The sequence below is a fragment of the Anoplopoma fimbria genome, chromosome 16 (assembly GCF_027596085.1).
Source record: "Anoplopoma fimbria isolate UVic2021 breed Golden Eagle Sablefish chromosome 16, Afim_UVic_2022, whole genome shotgun sequence".
In the NCBI taxonomy this organism is placed as follows: Eukaryota; Metazoa; Chordata; class Actinopteri; order Perciformes; family Anoplopomatidae; genus Anoplopoma; species Anoplopoma fimbria.
The window spans coordinates 20,126,881-20,147,545 of record NC_072464.1 but is presented as its reverse complement, the minus strand read 5'-3'; the positions used below and the strand labels follow the sequence as shown (position 1 = coordinate 20,147,545).

Genomic DNA, 20,665 nt, shown 5'->3' with positions numbered 1-20,665 from the left:
GAAATGTGAACGATTTACTGCTCGATCTGTATGCTCTCCTTGTCGTATACGCGACTGGGGTACTCCAGCTCTCGTACATTCACCTCCATCTGTGGCTCACAGTTGGGGCAGGTCTTCTTCGTTTCACTCCTCCAGTGTGTTCTTGGGCATGACATTGAACCCCAATTTTCTCTCTATTGCTGTGACATTCAGTGTTCGAATGAGTGTGATGTGAATAAGTTGAGTCCTGATGAGCAGTTGCCAGCTTGCATGGTAGCCCCTACCATTAGTGTATGTGTAAATGGGTGTAAATGTGTGTAAATGGGTGAATGATGGCATGCAATGTAAAGCGTTTAAGCGACAACCCAAAAACATAATTCCTTTGTCATGTCGGCTGGCCGGAGGCATAAAAAACTAAATTATCACAGTAAATAAACATTCGTATAATTTCATAAAAGAGGTCCAGAGCTGATATACTTTGTCTGCTTTTGCAGTTCATCAGTGTTACTCTGAGAAACACCACACAGCCCACCACACTCATACACCCATGCAAAATCAAGAAAAGACAGCAGACAGTTTGAAATGCTTTTGCAGAGGTGTTGGTTTGAGAATAACTCTCATGCCAATTTAATTTCCATAGGAAACATGAAATATTTCAGATTGATTCAAACATTGTGAGTTTTGTATTCCCTGATTATAGACATGAAAATATTTGTATGCACAAGAATTGCATCACTTTTGTTATGTGACTGCTGCAAACGTAATGCAGCTGAATCATAAAGCTCGGTGCCGAGTTGTCACTTCTTGGATCCCTCTCGACTTTTTTTCCGTGATTGGATCCGTGCACATTTCGGACACTTCTTTTCCACAAAACAGTATTTGTGAAAGCAGGCCTTGCACACTGTAAAAAATAAAAATGTAAATACAGTTTATCATATCTGCACTGTTTTTGTAACTACAAATTGTGTGAAATTAGGTTATTTTGTTCCAAAAAAGATACCAACTCAGATTGCCCAAAGTCTTACGTTAGCTCATTTTTTATTTAGTTAATGCTAACGAAAACACAAGTCTAGGTGGAAAACACTGATACGTCACCTTTTAAGCTGATATGGTGAACTTGTCAGCATTAAGATATATTAGCGTCTTTTATTTGCCTCCATTTTACATCATCAGCTTTTTCATCAGCTTTTATTCTGCATACCTCATTTATTTTAAAAGGAATCATGTGGCAGTGCTTACCTGGACATCGCCTACATATGTCCACCTGAAAAGGAAAGATGATGTTTCTTTCTCTGCAGAACTCACAGATGAAACCTCTGGCCAGACACAACTGTGTGAGAAAAGTCAGAAGAATTGTTAAAAATCCATTTTGAAGTTTTCCTTCTCAAAAACAAATATGTGTCGGAGAGCCGATCTTTGAGTGCGTGTGGCTTTCAGCGCTGATCTTTGTTGGAGTGTCTTTGCAATGAAGCTAATTTGCAAAGAAAGGGGCCATTCATAGAAATAAAATAGAAATAGAACGGGAATTCCCAGTCAAATAAATGTAGCAAGATTGTCAAAGCGGACATTTTTATGTGTTCTATGTTGCCATCACAACCTTTGTTGAGCGGTAACTTCTAAACCGATAAACTCAACAGACTTAAGGCAAGATGTCACAGAGTAGTAAAGCACATTGCTATCTCCAACTCTGTTAGGCTCATTTTTTGTGACCAGTGTAACATTAACTTATGGTTTTAACAAGCTGGTTAGCTGGCTAACTTGACAAATCTGACAATACGATTTTACTGGCCAGTATGAACAGAGGGAATGGTCACACTGGTTTGATGTTCAATTGGGCACCTGAATAGTGTTTTAAGACATACTTAAAAAATTGTGACCCTATCCTTTAACAATTAATAACATCCTACCAGCTGTGTCCTCAGGGTTTGATTTATACGGGTAAACCCTTTCAGTTACTGTGGATTCTTTACTGTTTTTACTGCTTTTTTATTGCTTATTTGCTTATTTATAATACTTATTTTTGATCTTGTTTTTTTTTACTATGTACCTTGTTTGCACTATCCTCTATGCTGCTGTAATCCTGTACATTTCCCCGCTGCGGGACTAATAAAGGATTATCTTATTTTATCTTATCTTATCTTATCTTATTGGTTTATAGAAATGCATGACATCACTTTTTTTTACTAACTGAGTCCTGACCACTTCAAACCAGTGGAAAAATCCAATGACAAAAACAGAAATAAATTCAAGAAATCTTGTAAATCTCCCATGTAAGACCGCCTTTAATGTCAAAGTGAAAACAGATCTCTCCAAAGCCATCTAAATGAGTTACAAATATAAAAAGCAAACCCATTGTTAGCACTTCTTTACATTTTGACTCATTCAACTGCTTAAGCTCTATGAGATTGCCTTTTTGAAAGTCTTACCCCAAATTCAGTATTGAGCCCCATTCAGACTGGATTTATTTCTCTGAGAGAGCCGGGGGTATTTTAATGTTACCCTCTCTGGTCAGGGATTTTAATCCCGTCCAGAGCGCTACAGTATCTGGTTCATTTTTTACCCCACACCCCAGTGGGGTAGAACATTTTTTTTATCAGTTCAGCGTGAAATTTGATTCTTATGTGAGAATGGAGGATGTCACAATGTTTTTACCAATCTGATAAATGGTAACATGATAACACCAACATATAGGTGCATTTGGGAACCAATATAATGACAAAAAAGATTAAAACCATCACGGGAGCTTTCTCCTGCTCAATGTCCACGTCTATTACAGACCATATCCTCTTATATCCCGATGGTCAAATTGCTTTCAGGAACGATAAACACAGTCGGAATTTTATTCCCAACCTCCCCCTGTAATGTTAATCCCCAAAGACTGGACTCCAGGACATTATCATTGCTGTTTTTAAGTCAATCCTGTGCTGCTTTGGCTTTGTCCGGAGATAAAATATCTGCAGACATTCAGCATCTCATATCATGAAGATAGGGGAACAATGATAACATGCTGGGTAAGGAATGTACTATATGTATTTTCTATAGATTTAAATAGAAAATCATGCCACCTCTCACGTCGCCTCAGACTGACCTCACAGTTTTCAACATGGTCGATAGCAGAGTGCAGCACCGCTCTGGCCTGAGCCACAAGCTGACCCTTCTTCACCCTCAAGAGGTCGTCCATGGAGAAGAGGTGCGGCTGCTCCATCAGGTGAGCAGGAAGCTGTTCAAACTCAGCCATCACCCTGAGACAGAAAAACACACACAAACACACTAAAAATGCTTCCTCTTGATGGCAAATGTCTTTTTTTTTGGCTTCAGGTTGAGTATTTCTGTCATGATGGAGAGTCTGACTGAGTCCTTTCTACCAAAATAAATCAAAACGGACAAAACATTGCCATAAAATATATCATGGAAAACCATTGCTGAGCTCACATTTCAAACTCTGCTATACCTGCTCTCAAAATAGGTCACCTCAGTATTATTCTCCTATATTATTCTACCTCTATTGTTGTATTTTTTTTATTGATTTCCTTAAGTTAACTTGAACTAAAGTTAAATACTTAATATGTCTGCTGAGATTTCTGGGCCCTTTGAATATGTAAATGCTGCTTCTTATCCTCCCAGGTGATGAATCTCAATAAACTTCATCAATAAATACGCATTGGCGAAATAGGGATAAACTTTTACATTTAAACCTACAATTAGGTACTTGTGATAATCATGACACAATAAATATCAAAGTTACTTTATCTAGATGTTAATGTGATTGTAGCGCCTTTTTATGATTGTCATTGCATATGTTTTGTGCGTTTGTGAAACATTTGCATGCCACAGTGTCGTGTTTTATATTGCCACTTGAGGGCACCAAAGTAAAATGTTTTCAAATCTTAGATGCAGTGGCTTTATCAAATCATAATTAAACTTAGTGTGATATATTTTATCATATTGAGTTGATTCTTGAAGTCTGCAACTCTACTTTCTAGTTTACAATCTTTAAACAAGTACAGTATCACAGTAATATGTAATACAAAGGTTGCGTATTATATATTCTGTCTACCTTTCAGATAATCTGCAGGCCTTCAGCAGCTTCTTGATGCCCATCAGCTGATCCTGCAGCTCCTGAAGGAGACAGGAAAGAGGAAAAGGAAGGAAGGAAATAAAGAAGGAACAAAGGAAAGTCAATTGAAAAATATCAAAATAAAGTTGTAATTCATTTTAGCTGCTGTGTTATTTGTGTTGGATCTGCTTAAAAGAAAAATCAAGAATATTTTATTCGCTCTTTGCCGGTAATGGAAAAAGTATTCTGATCTTGTACTTAAGTTAAAGTACCAAGACAGCAATGTGAAAATACACCATTACAAGTACTGCATTAAACTCCTACAGTGCTTCAGTAAAAGTACTATCAGCTAAATGTACTTAAAGTGTCAAATAGAAGTACTCTTATTGCAGTAAAATAAATCCTGTGACATGTTTATGTTTAATGGACTGTAAATCATAAATGTATTGTATGTTTTTTAAGGTAAAAATCTTGATTTGAAAAGTTTCCATAACTGTCAAATAAATGATGTGGAGTAGAATGAAATGGAAATACTAAAGTAATAACTTTTATGTTAATCTAAACCACGACATGAGCTTATCCAGGTGTCTGTGAACAGGAAGTGATGTCAAATAATAAAGGCCATGACTATAATAATTCTAATAGTAATAACAATAATGACAATAATATTATTAATAATTGTAATAATTCAGTGTTTAACTCACCCTGAACTTGTCCAGCTCTTTCACTTTGCTGTAGAGTGTCTTACCCACACAGGTCAGGTCAAACAGAGGCTGATGCCAAACTGAATCCAGCAGCTGTTTGGAGAAATCACTCACAGGGTATCTGCAATATTAATATTAATATGAGATATTTTTATGAAGAATCAGAGTGTACATGTTCTTTCTCCCACAAATGTATTGAATGATGATATATGAATAATAATGCTTTGATTGGATTCATAGGAATATTCTTGATTGAATTGAATGATAATAGTATCATTATTTGCTCTCTGGTTGTCTGTAATTATTTTAACTTCATATGAATATTATATTCTTTATTTATCATATCTTTTTATAATGTTTCTTTTGCAAACCCTTTTTAATGGTAATGCTTTAACTCTTCAGCTTTATGTTCTTTAAGATGTCTTCTTCTTTGGAAATATTAATGTATTATTGTTGTCGTTAATAACAGGGTTGCAAAAACACTTGTTGTAAAAACATTAAGCCCACTAGTTTCAGCAGAATCTGCTGTATTAATATCTACCATGTTTATTACTGTATTCAAATCAATAATGATATTATCATGTATTAGTCAGTTGCATTAATACTTGATGTAACAGGAGTTCTTTTAGTGGTTTTACTACCTTCCAAAGTCCCAGCAGGACAGAAGTCGACCAGGAATCACAGCTTCAGAGCCGCTGTGGCAGCAGTCACAGAAATACCTGCCAAATGAATCAGAATTAATAATTAATCCAAGCACAACAATTGGATTCATTTTTGTTAAAGACCATAATGCCTTTCACGCTAGATAATTGCTTTCTTTACATATGCTAGCAGCATAGAGACGACATTTTTGGGCCACCTCTTTGGTACAGACTGAAATAGCTCAGTATTGTTTGTTATTACCATTCGATTTTGATAAAGATATTCATGTTCCCGTCAGGAAGAATCAAACTGACTTTGAGTTACATTTCTCAACTCGATTAGACGGATAGCTGTAACATCTGAGATACAGATATTCATTTTCCCAACAAGATGAATTGTCGAAACTTTAAAGATCATCTGACTTTAGTCTAGCTGAGCTGCTTGAATGGCAGTAGACTCTTGGCACTGTTATATATTGATACAGCAAAATATTCTACGTACCTTCCAAGATATTCACAATACCGCAGTTTCTTTATGTACCCTGGTAGCAGAGAGAGAGAGAGAGAGTCAGAAATCAGACTTTCATCAGCTCATACTTCTGATGAGCATTGTCTTGTTTCTGTTTAAAGGTATTAAAGACAATCTGAGGCCTGATTGTGTCCACATGCGTTTAGTTTAGCACAAACATTGTGAGATAATGTAACATGTGTTGTAGTATTTGGACAATTTCACCCAAGAAAAACACAAAAGGATTAAAGGGGCAATGATATACAGAATGAATTCCATAAAACAGATGATTTTTCCATTGAATTGTTTGTTGTATTACAAAGTGAAGCCCCTGTGTTTGTAGGATAATGTCTGTATTCAGTGCCCCTCAGTGCACACTGATACAAGAACTGTACGTTTTCTATTTTACTTTTACTTCTGGTTGAACTTCCCAGTTTCAATTGCACTGAAGCTGAATTGATTGTGTGAACTGTGAATACTCACGAGGCTCCACCTCTGTCCCACAGCCGGCACACAGGAAGTGCTGCAGAGCCACTACTTCACTGCGTCTGGAGGTGGAAACAGTCAAATGTGAATGTCCACATCCATCCTTCCATTCATCCATCTTGTTTCTTTTTCTTTGTATTTTGTATTCGGTGTGTTTGAGTCTCGTCAGACGTCATACGTACTTGTTGGTTGGCTGAACAGTGAAGATGATCTGGAAGCGTTGTGGGGCCCAGCTCAGGGATCCTCTCATCCTGGTCCTATGTCTGATCTCCTCTGCCAGGCTGTCGCTGCTCACCGCCACCACTCCAGTACCTGGCAACTGGAAATAAAAAGGCAAAAAGTAACATGAGGAGAGGAGAAAATGATAGGCTATCATTCTAAGGGACTAGAAACAAACTGGGTAGCTTGTTGAAATGCATGTTTTTGTTTAATTTTCTCTATTGTTTGGCATATTTGTCGTTGTGATGTATTCTCACCTCCTGCAGTGAACTACGGAGGCTTAGCCGTCCACGCCGAGGCTCCCGGGAAGGAAGCCAGCTCCTCCTAAACTCTAGCACCAACTGCTGGGCCAGACACTCTGCACTGCATCATGGGAAACCACAGATCAACTCAGGACTCACATAATCTGAACACGAATATGGATTTAGACAGACACGTAGTCATTTGGGTGTTTTTTCTTACTTTCTGAGGGACTCTCTCGGTGTCAGCATAGTGTTGACTACAAAGTCTGAAATTAAAACACAGAAATTCAGAGACATCATATCTTTATATACATTTTGTCAAAATAATGAAATACAATAAAACCCAAGAGCTTAGTTACATTTAATCCTTAAGGTGTAAGTGTAAGTATACTGAGTAAAAATGCTACATGAAAATAACAATCAAAAATACTATTAAAAATAAAGATAATGACTTTTTTTTTAAATCACAAATTACATATACAATTTTACTCCTGCCACACTTTAATATACTGCTTTATCTAAATGTTCAGTGAGGGTAATTCTACCTTCAAATCCACTGTCAGAGGAGAGGATGGAGAGAGTCTTTGGTGAATGTTCAGCCTCATGTATCCCTGCTTCCTCCTCTTCTTCATCCTGTGTGTATAGGTGTGTGCGTACATAAGATGAGTGTGTGTTTCTGTGGGATGTCTTGTCCGTCTCATGCTTAGGATCACTTGCGCTGCAGGTCTGTGACTGTCTGATTGCTTTACATCTCTGTACGTGCACATGTGTCGGTACGTCCTCTGCCGAGCTTGTGTCTCTGTGTGTGCACATGCTGCAGTGCGAGTGTTGGTGTGTGTCCATGGTGGAAGTCAAACGATTGGACCTCAGGGTCCATTTGACACCTTCCAGCACCTCCAGCATCATGTCCACCACAATGAAATGAGCATTCTCCTGCACACACAGTCATTCAGAGAGACACTGGTGAAGCAGCACATTATCGACATACTGACAGTGTTATCCAGAGTCAGATGAAAAGGTCATTTACAATTTTGCAGAGAGATTATGAGATAAAACTCTGAGACTGATAGCAAACATGGATCTTTCCCATGCATACATATTCATCTGTGTTAAAAAGCTATGTTAACATGAGAAATTGACTTGATACAGGTTAATCTTTGCAATCAGATTTTACATTTTTTTCCATCTATAATGTACAAAAGTACAAAATAACTGTAATTGCACTGTTCTGGGAACTAACGCACCTTCTCCAGATCACAACTGGTCTTAAAGATGTCTTCAGAGTATTCTGGGATACCACTGCATCTTGCCTCTTTTCTGTGCTGTGTTGAGGTAGGGAGACCTGACAAAACACAAAAAGAATACTTCAACTTCAACTTATTTAATAGTTAAATCAACATCCCCTATCTTTTTCTCTAGCATCACCATGAGGCTGACATTTGAGCTTTTTTATCGGATGGATTGCTGTGCAACTTAGTCCCCACATTCATGGTCCCTGGAGGAGGAATTATATATTTGATACTCTGACCTTCAGTTTGTCCAATACTTTAGTTTATGACCAAACACCTGCAAAACGTTGGTAGCAACAACGTCCTCATTTTGTTTCTAATAGAGCAGCATGGCGTCTTGTTAAACCACCTAAATACTTCATAAATAGTAGTCTCCATAGCTGTCCTATCCCAGTAACTAATGCAGATTTAACATGTTCATATGCATGAAATGTTGAGTGAGTTAAAAAAAAGCCAGACTAATTTTGAACTCCTTGGTTTGTCCCCCCCAATACTTAACTGGAAAAAATGACTTTGGGACAACAGGGTTACTGTGGCAGCACCACATTAAAACCCTTACCTTTGGTGAGCTTTTAATTTGAAATATCTAGAAGTGTTATCAATCTGGCTCAAACACCAGAACAATACGCTTGAAAGAAACTCCCTTTCATCCCTCAGCAAGGTGCATTTTGAATATGTATTGATAAATAACATGTATCTGTCTCCTCTTTCTCTCTATAAGTCGCTCAAGAAGAATCTTCACACCAAAACCATGAGCCGGCTGTTTCAGGATGAAACCACATGCTGCTCAAACACAGGACGTCAGCTGTTTTATGGTTCCAGACAATTAAACTGATCTTAATCAGATCATAACCAGAGGTGGGACGGTTGGGAAATGACAGGTGGACTCTGTGCATGTAAACACAATCATTACAGGTTCTGTAGACACACCTGTAATGATTAAACTGATTCTACCTGATGAGTGAGAGGCATCACAGCCGGTCAGCCCCCGCCCCCTGTCCTCCCCAGCCAATCCCTGCTGTCCACTGAAAGGACGGTGGACCCAAGAGCTGAGGAGCCGGTTCAGATGGGATGAGGCAGAGACGCAGAGAGGCTTCTTGTCCTTCTTGTCCTTCTTAAGAGGGGACGGGTGGGGACAGGAGCTCGGTTTGGATCCACACTGATCCAGAGACGGCGAACCAGAAGCAGGAGTACGGGAGTCCGAGCTAGAAGAAGTCATGTTTCAGTCAGAAAACAACAACAAAAAACACAGGATGGCCACATAATAAAAAACTTCCACAAATTCAAAAAGAGAACATTTGAAAACGTAAAATTTCCATGAAAGAAATGTCCTTTTATGTTGAATTTCTCTAAAGCTTGCCTAGACAAAATAATCTTGATTAAAAAGTAAACTTAACATAGTACTTTCAGAAAATTGAACACACAATTGAATTATTCCCAACCAACACAAAGATCACATTGAAGCTGCTCTCCAGGAATAACTTTATATCTGCCTGCCTCAATTACACTAAATAAACGTCACTGTTGTTTAAAATGTAATGATGTAATAGGAATGTCTACACCATCTCTGTCCATTGACTTGTTTCCTGAAAATGAAGATCACAGTGTTTATTGGTAACCTAGAGTTTATGAAGAAACAGGAATTGAAACGGAAAATGAAGAGGCTATCTTTGTTTTGTTTATATTATCATTATTTGAGGACTTCACAACTAAATTTAAAAAGGGAGGCACAAAAAAAAAAGATTCTCTGATGAACAGCAAACTTCAAATTAAATTCCTGTTGCGTTCAGTGTTGGAGCCATTTCCAGGAAGCCCCTGATGTTCCTCCTAATGTTTTTTCTTGAAAACATAAAGTGCAAATAGATTTACATGAAGTGCACTAAGATAATAAAACTTGAAAATCAAAAACTCTATTTTTTACCTTGATGTCGCAGACGTGCCGCTGTCGTTTCCATGCCAGGAGACGGGCCTGTGGCGTCTGGAGATGACCGGACTGCCCCTGGGAAGGAGGAAGGTTTTGTCCTCCAGCTCCTCTTTGATCCCCTTTCTGCCTTCCTCACCACCATCATGACGATAAGAGGCTTTGTCAGTGCTGTGCACAGCCGAGCTGGAGGCTGTGTTTGACTGGGATGGGTGGGAATGTGTGACGCCACCGTGATGTGTCCTCTTTGTGAAAGTTGGCTCTGAGCGTTGATGGGAAAATGTTGTGTCGGTTTCTCCTCCACTGGTTTCTGGTGGTGACAGGAGGAGAAGTGGGACTGATCCTGAAACAGCCGGCTCATGGTTTTGGTGTGAAGATTCTTCTTGAGCGACTTATAGAGAGAAAGAGGAGACAGATACATGTTATTTATCAATACATATTCAAAATGCACCTTGCTGAGGGATGAAAGGGAGTTTCTTTCAAGCGTATTGTTCTGGTGTTTGAGCCAGATTGATAACACTTCTAGATATTTCAAATTAAAAGCTCACCAAAGGTAAGGGTTTTAATGTGGATCATGTTTGATCTGTGTTTCTCAATGCTCAGCAGTCATGTAACACCTGCTGATTCCTTTGTAACCGCAGTCTAAAGACGCCCTAAAGATGCTTCAAAGCTTCGGAAACGTATGTTGAGAGTGCGGTGGATCTTACCTGCACCTGTAGTTGCAGGTGTTGGTGACTCTGCGGAGTCTACACACCAGCTGATGTAGTATCTGGATCTGTGGAGAGAGGAGGACATGCCCTCACAGCTTCCCATCTGCAAAGAAGAGGAGAGACAAAATTTCCCAATGACAGCAGCTTTTGTGGAAACTTCCTGCTGTGACGGTGCTTCCTGAGTTATGAGAAAACAGCTTACCAGCTATGGCAGTGAGTAAAGATTCAAAGAATCCAAAATTACCCAAACACGTACACCTTCAGGCAGTTGTTCACCACTGATGATAACTTTTTTTTTCTGTTTGGAGACGTGAGCTTGAAGTTTTATCAGAGCTGCTGCAGTTCCTGTCGATCGTTCGTAGATTCTGATCAGGATCATAAAACAAGTTGAGCGCAAAGTCTCAAGTCTGAAGATTACCGCCCTCAGCTACACTGAACATACTAGACGAGGTCACACAGGATGTGTTTCTGGACACCAGTATGAAAGTGTCTCAGACAGGAATTGTGGAGAATATTTACACAGTGGAACAAAAAGGAGACTTTTTCTTCCGGGAGCAGTCAACTTGTAGAAATGTTGGTAATCACACCTTTTCAAATCCATCCAAGTGTGGAGTAAAACGCAATCACAGACATTTGTCACACAGGAAACGCACTTGTGCAAGTAAGAATTGAGGAGAATATATATATATATTAGCTCATGCAAGAGCCTACAATCTCAGTACTTGCTCCTGGCATTAACAGTATTTTCACAAATTCCAAAATGTAAGTGCCCTTTCTCGCACTACTGATATTTCAGGAAATTGTATGAGAAAGTGTGTGAACTTCTGTTTTTTGCTTTTAAACCTCATCCTTGGTACAACTGACAGCTGTCTGCTGCTTTCAGGTGGCGCTGTTTAAAGCTTTACAGTGAAATTCCCTTTAAACCACAATGTAAAGATGTTTAAAATGGGGGTACATGCATGGTCCTGTCAGAGGAAGTCTGATGGCAGCAGTCTGAACTGAATCTTGGACAGGTTTTTATCAACTTCAAGAAGTGTGAATGTCAGTTTGCAGAACATAAAGTTGTCACAATCTAACCTTTTGGAATTTCTGACTCCCATTTCATCTATTCACTTCATTTTCATGTTTGTTTGGTTTTATTTAACAAATATACAACTATTTGTCATATTTTGTTGTCCTATTTAGAACAGCAGTACAACTTGCAGACATACTCATATATATAATATATATACACATTGAGACACACACACACACATACCACCCCCTCCCACACACACACACTTACAAAACCACACACAGACACACATACACCACCCCCTCCCACCCCTACACATGAGAACATGGTCGATTGGCTTTTTATGACAGCTTTACTTTAATTTGAACGTATATAACTTGGAAATGTTTCCAGTCAGTCTACACACACACACACACACACACAAAACCACAGTGTCACAGCTCCATAAGGCATCAGCTGGTTTCACGTCATAAAGTACGAACAGTCGGGGGTCAGTGGTTTGGAAACTCTAAAGATGCAGCTTTCAACCAGAGTAACAAATCAATTCAGAGATTAACAGACAAACTATCGGATGGATTGCCATGACACTTGGTACTCACATCTATGTAACCGAAAATATTGACCCTCCAACTCACAGTTATAGTAACTGATCACCGTTATCCAACTGATATTTTGCCTATTTTATTTTAAGCCCACTATGTCCTTTAAACAATGAGAAATACCAATAATATCCCTTAACATTTTTTATATAATACATACATTTAAAAAAAGTGTCAGATAGTAAGAGAAGAAAGGAAAAACACACTGTAGTTTTTCAAATAAAAATGGAAAACTTGAATAGGACTATGTACTAGGAACAGTGGTAGTGATTTCGGTCTTTATTATTCACCCCAGAACCACATGTTATACTCAGTATTTTATAAGAGTATAATTTTCTTTAACATGTTATTAGTCATACATCAAGAAGCTGGTTTGCTTAAAGCTTCCTGTGTGAGTGCAGACTCTGATTGTGAGTGATAATGTTGTGGAGTACCAACATGTTTCACATTTCACTAATAGCAAAGGGCATTGGACAGGACAACGAAGAAACACTGAACCAATACACAAATACAAAACATCTTAATAACCGCATAATAAATCAAGCTACTCACCATTTTTGTAATCTCCCAGAATTAAGCTGCGACCTGTCGGAGGCAGAATGGACTGAAACAAGTCTTGAAAGGAAGCGAGGCGGTTGGTTATCAACACTTCCTGTATTTAACAGTGGTTTGTACTTTCTGCAGCTGAGCAATCGGCAGTGTTTCTCCTGAAAACACAGAGGCCAAAGTGCTCTTTTAATACTGGACAGAGAGAGCGTTCATCAAGTTATTAAACCCCAAAAAATGATCACAAATGTCCTAATAAGTGGAGGTTTTGTTAGAAGTATAATGTCACCCTTGTTCTTATTTTGGAATTGTGTTACTTAACTCTTGATTGATGATTTCAGCCTGTGGAGAAAAGTGTAATTTTGCTGAAGAACATAAAAACAGAGTAAAGAAAAATAGAATCAGATAAACATGGGGACAATTGGTGTTGCATACATGTAGGCAATAGAAAATTAGCAGTAACATGTTCAAAGGTTATAATGGTGCATCTTCCTCAATCTAACAGTAACCATAGTTTGAACAGCACAAGCCATTAATCAGCAGAAATATTAATATCTCAGCTCAGCAAACTGATGGCTGTCACGACATCTGGCAGCTGGTAGAGAGAAAGAGGAAGTCTGACTTAGAATGGAAGCATTAGATAGTTTGATTTGATTCATGTTTACAGGAGAAAAACTTAAAGGCAGCACAGACTTAAAAAATAAATATATAAATATAAATAATATATATATATATATATATAGAAAACATTATCTCCCTTTAAAATGCTCTTAATTTAGTTTTTTTAAATCTCTGACAGGAAATAATGAGATCGTGTGCGTGTGTGCATGTGTGTGTCCCTATCTCTGTGTCTGTCCTCGGCTAATCTTGCATACTGCTGCACCAGACTGCATGATATTTTGGGTGCTCATTAATGGCTGCATACTGAAGGACCTCTCGTGGGTGCAGTGACTCACACTTTTTCTAAACACCTTTAATTTCCAGTTTGATACTACCATTGACTGCCTGCTTACTTCTGACTCACCACTCTTAACCGGCCCACGTTCGTTGTGGGGCCGCATGTGAGCCAGACACGATTGTGCGGAAACTGTTGGCTCCTATTTATTTTGGACAATGCGTTATGCAACACAGTTATTCAGAGCATCAACCTCCATTTACAAATGTATTGTTAAAAAAGAAAGCCTATAAAACACGTCAAGTTGTGGTTCACCTGTGAGACGGAGCTGAAACACAAGCCTGCACAGAGCAGAAGCAGACATCTGCATAGATTACATTTAGAATAAAGGTTTCCATTAGGGGTAGTCTGTTGGATGAATTGTACATCATGTCAATAAACGTCCTCACAAGTAGGCTATGAAAGTACAATCCTGTGTTGGCACACATACTGTAATCGGTGATCCACACTGTGTATCTGCTGATGCAAGCTGGTTATGTAATCGGTTGACTCAGCGCTCCCCAATGGAACTCTTTCACTATCACACATGCACACATGCACACATGCACGCACACACCCTCAGATGGTAGTAAATAAGGGCTTTTACCTTCAACACAATACAGATTATCTCTCTGCTTACAGAGCTGAATCCAGGCTGCTTTTATTTCAAAGTATTAACTTTTATAAAACATACCATTTGTTGTTTGTTCGCAGGTATTCCTTTTAGAAAAGGTGTTTTTGTGATATTCTGGCTGGTGTGGGCAGTGCTATAATGGCAACTATGTGAGGTCATGTTGCAAATGTCAATGGAAACACTGTCTGCAGGTGCCCACACAATACTGCGAAGAGCTTTGATCAGCCGAAAAAGTGAAATGTGGGCAAATTTTTACTGCTGCACCGTGTAAACCTGGGGGAAAGGTTCAGTGTCATTAACTTTTTGTGATATTTACTCGTAAACAAAAAGTCATTCCATGTCTTTACATTATCACCCACCAAGGAGGTTTTGGTTTCTGTTCATTTTGTTTGTCACCAGGAGTACAGAAAACAATACTAGACTTATTGTCTTTAAACTTGTTAGAAGGGTTTAAAATGGGCCAAGGAAGAACACATTGAATTTTGAAACAAATCCAGATCACAATTTACTATATTTAACATTGTGAGATAGAGCATGACGTGGGCAGAGGTCTGCCTTCTCTGAGTGACCTTCTAGTTTCCTGTGGTTTCTCACTGTTGTTCCTGATCTGGATTCCTCTGGTTAAAGAATTTCAATCCATAGCAGCCTAAACCTATGATACAGATGTTGAGAATATACAATTACTGATAATGAGATCTCATATTGAGATATATACAGTAGCAGTCAAAAGTTTGGACACACCTTCTCATTCAACTACTTTGAAGAATGTAAAATATAAAACATATTCTGGTTTGTTGAGCATTTGTTTGTTTACCACATAATTCCATATGTGTTCCTTCATAGTTTGGATGTCTTCAATATTAATCTACAATGTAGAAAAAAAAAAATAAAAATAAAGAAAAACCATTGAATGAGAAGGTGTGTCCAAACTTTTGACTGGTACTGTATACATATTAGATTTAGATGGACCCTCATGATCTTTCTATAGAACAAAAATATGGAGATTAAGATGGTATATTTAAAAAAAAAAGTTTCAGTCACATAATAAGGGAATTGCATACACATTTTTAGACAAAGACAATTTAATTATACATGATATTATAGTTCTACATACAGTACCAGTCAAAAGTTTGGACACACCTTCTCATTCAACTACTTTGAAGAATCTAAAATATAAAACATATTCTGGTTTGTTGAGCATTTGTTTGTTTACCACATAATTCCATATGTGTTCCTTCATAGTTTGGATGTCTTCAATATTAATCTACAATGTAGAAAAAAATAAAAATAAAGAAAAACCATTGAATGAGGAGGTGTGTCCAAACTTTTGACTGGTGCTGTATTACCTAATAGGATTTTGTTCATTTCTGTTATGACTCAGCAGTTTGTGTGGGTTTATGTGCCACTAACATGAACAGCTTTTGTGGTAAAAAGCTTCTTATAAACTCTTTTCTACTCAAAAGGCAGCATGCATGGATTCTCTCCAGCAGATGTCGCTGTATAGCTGCGTTTCCCAGCTGCACACCCCAAGTGCGCATGCGCAGTGAGTGAGCTTTGTCAAGTCCCATAAATGCAGAGCGAAAACGGAAACGGAACTATGATGAATAGAAAATAAAACCAGGCATATAACCAAATCACACTAAAACTACATTCAGCCCGTATTTTTGAGAGTGTAATTAAAAGAGAATAAAACTTAAAAAATAAATATATAAGTGAGCGTTAAATAAACAACCGCAGCATTTTTCCTTTACATACATTTTTTTATAGATGTTTTATTTTGAAATGTGACAACCGGAAGTAGCAGCGAAAACGGAAACGGAACTATGATGAATAGAAAATAAAACCAGGCATATAACCAAATCACACTAAAACTACATTCAGCCCGTATTTTTAAGACTATAATTAAAAGAGAATAAAACTTAAAATAAAACATATATAAGTGAGCGTTAAATAAACAACCTGTCAGGTTGCACAACCAACTCTGCTCCCAGCAGACCACATGACCACATGACAATAATAACATGACAATAAAAACCTGTGCAATACATCACACATCACACTGTGCAATAATATTATTATTATATTCCTTTATTGATCCCCATGGGGGAAATTCAAGTGTTGCAGCAGCTCAACTACACAGAAACAGATAATAAATACACATATTATACAATAAAATAAAAAATAAAAATAGAATAAAACAAAAATAAAAAATAAGAATAATAGTTAAAATAGTTAAAAAAAAAGTTAAAAATAGTTAAAATAGTTTTTTGTTTTTTTCTCTGTCTGTAAATATAATATTTCAGTTATTGTTGTTTTTTCTACTGTTTTTTTTATTGCTTATTTATAATACTTGTTTTATTTTATTTTTATTTTTCATTATCTTATCTTATCTTATCTCTTACTGTACATTTTTTATTTTTATTTTTATCTATTTTTATTCTTATTTCTGTTCGATGTTTGTTTTGTTGTGTAGTATGTGTATTTATTGTCTGTGTAGTTGTATAGTATGTGTATTTATTGTCTGTTTTGTGTAGTATGTGTATTTATTGTCTGTGTTGTTTCCCCCATGGGGATGTGTATATAATAATAATCTTTACATACATTTTCTTTTGAGATGTTTTATTTTGAAATGTGACAACCGGAAATAGCACCGCTCCTTAATCTCTGCCGCTTCCCGTGCCGCGCAGACAGACGCGGCGGCTGCGATCGAGGAGGAAACGCGTCGGTGAAGAAGTCGGTGCACCGCTTGTTTGCTTGTTTGCCCCTCTTAACTACCCCCCACACCCCCACCCTCTCTCTCGGATACACCCGACATTATCACAACCACGTGGAGAGGTGGAGCATTATGGCGACTTTGGGACCGGAGTCTGCCCGAGCTCCTCTCTCCCAGCTCGGTTCCTCCCCGTCGGTCGGCGGGGCCAACCTGCCTCCGAACCGGGGCTTGGAGCGGGCGCTGGAGGAGGCTGCGGCCAGCGGAGTCCTCAACCTCAGCTCCCGGAAACTAAAGGAGTACCCCCGGACCGCTGCGAACCACGACCTGACGGACACGGTGCACGCAGGTAGGACTTCTCTCTGCAGGAGGGGCAGCATCGTGCATTCACACATGGAGTCAATGCATTGTGCAGGAATTTATATTAATCATACAAAAAAATAAAAAAAATAATGTGTTTTAGTCATTGAGCCACAACTGGGAATCGAACTTTGGGACCTTTGTGACGTTTGCATGCTCATTGCATTATGTGTGGAGTCTTAACTTTTGTGTCTGCACAGCTGGATGTTAATCAGGATGAGTGCATGTATTATTTTTTGCAGGGCTTCAGACATGGAATTTACATTAATCATACAAAAAAAACAAAAAAAATTAAATGTGTAATATTAAAAATAATGTGTCGCTTGGGAATCGAACTCGCAACCTTTGTGACGTTTGCATTGTGCAGCTGGATTTAATCATTAATCATTCAAAAAAAGTCATTGAGCCAAAAAAAATATTAAAAATAATGTTTTTTAGTCATTGAGCCACAACTGGGAATCGACTCATTCAACCTTTGTGACGTTTGACATTGCATTTGCATGTGGAGTCTTAACTTTTGTGTCTGCACAGCTGGATGTTAATCAGGATGAGTGCATGTATTTTTTTTGCAGACAGGATCTTGGTGATTCAGACATTCACTGGAATTTACATTAATCATTCAAAAAAAACAAAAAAATATATTAAAAATAATGTTTTTTAGTCATTGAGCCACAACTGGGAATCGAACTCGCAACCTTTGTGACGTTTGCATGCTCATTGCATTATGTGTGGAGTCTTAACTTGTGTGTCTGCACAGATGATGTTAATCAGGATGAGTGCATTCAGGATCTTGGTGATTCTGTGTAATAATAATGTGTTTTCGTCATTGAGCCACAACTGGGAATCAACTCATTAACTTTGTGACGCATGAATTTACATTTCATTTGACCTTTGTGACGTTTGCATGCTCATTGCATTATGTGTGGAGTCTTAACTTTAGCTGGATGTTAATCAGGATGAGTGCATTCAGGATCTTGGTGATTCAGACATTCACTGGAATGCATTGTGCAGGAATTTATATTAATCATTCAAAAAAACAAAAAAAATATATAAAAAATAATGTGTTTTAGTCATTGAGCCACAACTGGGAATCGAACTCGCAACCTTTGTGACGTTTGCATTATATGTGGAGTCTTAACTTTTGTGTCTGCACAGCTGGATGTTAATCAGGATGAGTGCATGTTTTTTATTTTTTTTTGCAGACAGGATCTTGGTGATTCAGACATTCACTGGAATTTACATTAATCATTCAAAAAAAAAAAAAAAAAATATTAAAAATAATGTTTTTTAGTCATTGAGCCACAACTGGGAATCGAACTCGCAACCTTTGTGACGTTTGCATGCTCATTGCATTATGTGTGGAGTCTTAACTTGTGTGTCTGCACAGCTGGATGTTAATCAGGATGAGTGCATTCAGGATCTTGGTGATTCTGTGTAATAATAATGTGTTTTAGTCATTGAGCCACAACTGGGACTCGAACTCGCAACCTTTGTGACGTGTGCATGCTTTGTGACGTGTGCATGCTCATTGCATTATGTGTGGAGTCTTAACTTTTGCCTCTGCACAGCTGGATGTTAATCAGGATGAGTGCATGTATTTTTTATTTTTTTTTTTTTTTTTGCATTGTGCAGGAATTTACATTAATCATACAAAAAAAAAATCAAAATAATGTGTTTTAGTCATTGAGTCACAACCGGGAATCGAACTCGCAACCTTTGTGACGTTGCATGCTCGTTGCATTATGTGTGGAGTCTTAACTTTTGCCTCTGCACAGCTGGATGTTAATCTGGATGAGTGCATGTATTTTTTTTTGCAGACAGGATCTTGGTGATTCAGACATTCACTGGAAAAAATAAAAAAATAAAAATCTCCTCAAGCTTCCAGTTTTGCTTTAAATGTCTGCAGGATCTGAGTGTTCAGTGGGCCTTCTGTGGAATTCCCCACCACTTCCCCTTTTCTTTTTTTAATCCATTTAGAGTTGTAAACAGGCATGGAGAGGACAGACACGCTTGGTTTATGAATAGAGTTCACACATCTTTTTCTTTTTTTATGTGCTTAATGTGTTTTAATCAGAAAACAGCTACTTGTGAAAGGCAGAGATGGAAGTAACTGAGTATATCTACTCAAATACTAAAGTACAGTTATAGTTACTTGTACTTTTATGTTAGTATTTCCCCTTTATGCTGTATTTTATACTTCTACTACACTGCAAATATAGAAAAACGTAAGCAGATTTGGATTAAAACCTCATCATGTAAAAGTGAAACCATCACTTTTCTGTGTGAAGTCGGTTCTCCTGAATGTCAAGGCCGGCCGTGTTACCGTCGGACTGGAAAGTCACTGTGACGTTATGTTGCTGCAACTTTGTTTATGTACACTTAAAAAAAGAAATGTGGCTTGCATAACCACAGTGGGTCATTTTTAAGGAAATACACACACACACACACACACACACACACACACACACACACACACACACACACACACACACACACACACACACACACACACACACACACAGCAGCATGAAGTAAACTGAGGAGAGTATGGAGGCTGTGTGGTTCAGTTTTTACATGGATTTGGATTCAGTCTGTGGATGGCTGTTTCCTCCAGCATCGTACTTCAGTGCTGCCTTGCCCAACGGCGTGCATGATTACGCCACTTGCATAGCATTTGCCTGTAATGTGACAGTATTTTGTCACTTATTATTGTATTTTTGTCTAGTTCTGTTGGTGTTTGGATGGAAGATTAGTTCCTTGCAGTTGCTTTCCACTCTTTAAAGCATGACGAATTGAATCTCCTGTTTGTCTCCCACTACCCATCATGCCTTGTGTTATGTGGGATGTTTTCTGTAGTTGGTTTGGATCATATAATCACACCTTCACTAACAAACGTAATCACATTTGTCTTGTCAGGAGACCCAGAGTTTGATTTCCTGAGAGCTAGTGGCGTTTGCTCAGGAGCTGATGAGTCAGATGGCATTTGGTCAGATTTGATATGAAGCTGAAAGTTTTTTTTTCAACAGCAAAATACACTGCTAATAATTCTGTGTTTAGAGAAATGCAATATGTAAATCAAGCCTATCTGTGTCAGACTATAAATTGTTGGAG

The 20,665-nt window shown here is 38.1% G+C and overlaps 2 protein-coding genes across 6 annotated transcripts in view; one reads left to right on the top strand and one right to left on the bottom strand.

Annotated features, from left to right (window-relative positions):
• Positions 1–570: 570 nt before the first annotated feature.
• rubcnl (rubicon like autophagy enhancer) lies at positions 571–12,990 on the bottom strand. 3 transcript variants are annotated; one of them, XM_054615457.1, is made up of 17 exons: positions 12,923–12,990; positions 10,754–10,859; positions 10,047–10,437; positions 9,080–9,330; positions 8,081–8,178; positions 7,382–7,769; positions 7,057–7,102; positions 6,852–6,957; positions 6,558–6,694; positions 6,373–6,437; positions 5,884–5,923; positions 5,382–5,459; positions 4,741–4,861; positions 4,037–4,098; positions 3,068–3,221; positions 1,219–1,309; positions 571–880 (listed from the first exon to the last, which is right to left on the bottom strand). In XM_054615457.1, the coding sequence occupies exons 1-17, from the start codon at positions 12,923–12,925 to the stop codon at positions 777–779; spliced, it is 2,241 nt and encodes a 746-aa protein (XP_054471432.1). In that variant the 5' UTR covers positions 12,926–12,990; the 3' UTR covers positions 571–776. The 3 variants fall into 3 exon arrangements, with proteins under 3 accessions (XP_054471432.1, XP_054471434.1, XP_054471433.1); XM_054615459.1 differs by having other exon boundaries at positions 10,047–10,425; XM_054615458.1 differs by lacking the exon at positions 12,923–12,990 and adding an exon at positions 10,959–11,045.
• Positions 12,991–17,205: 4,215 nt separating this feature from the next.
• The window catches only part of lrch1 (leucine-rich repeats and calponin homology (CH) domain containing 1), a 71,952-nt gene continuing 68,492 nt past the window's right edge, over positions 17,206–20,665 (top strand). For all 3 annotated transcript variants that reach the window (XM_054615112.1, XM_054615113.1, XM_054615111.1), the window contains exon 1: positions 17,206–17,543. In XM_054615112.1, coding sequence (XP_054471087.1) covers positions 17,330–17,543 — 214 coding nt within the window. In that variant the 5' untranslated portion in view covers positions 17,206–17,329. The remainder of the gene's footprint in view (positions 17,544–20,665) is intronic.

Coding starts and splice junctions, on each gene's coding strand:
- rubcnl (XM_054615457.1), bottom strand. Junction 8,179..9,079: donor TGATGCCTCTCACTCATCAG/GTAGAATCAGTT, acceptor GTGTTTTGTCAG/GTCTCCCTACCTCAACACAG. Junction 4,099..4,740: donor AAGAGCTGGACAAGTTCAGG/GTGAGTTAAACA, acceptor TGTCTCCTTCAG/GAGCTGCAGGATCAGCTGAT.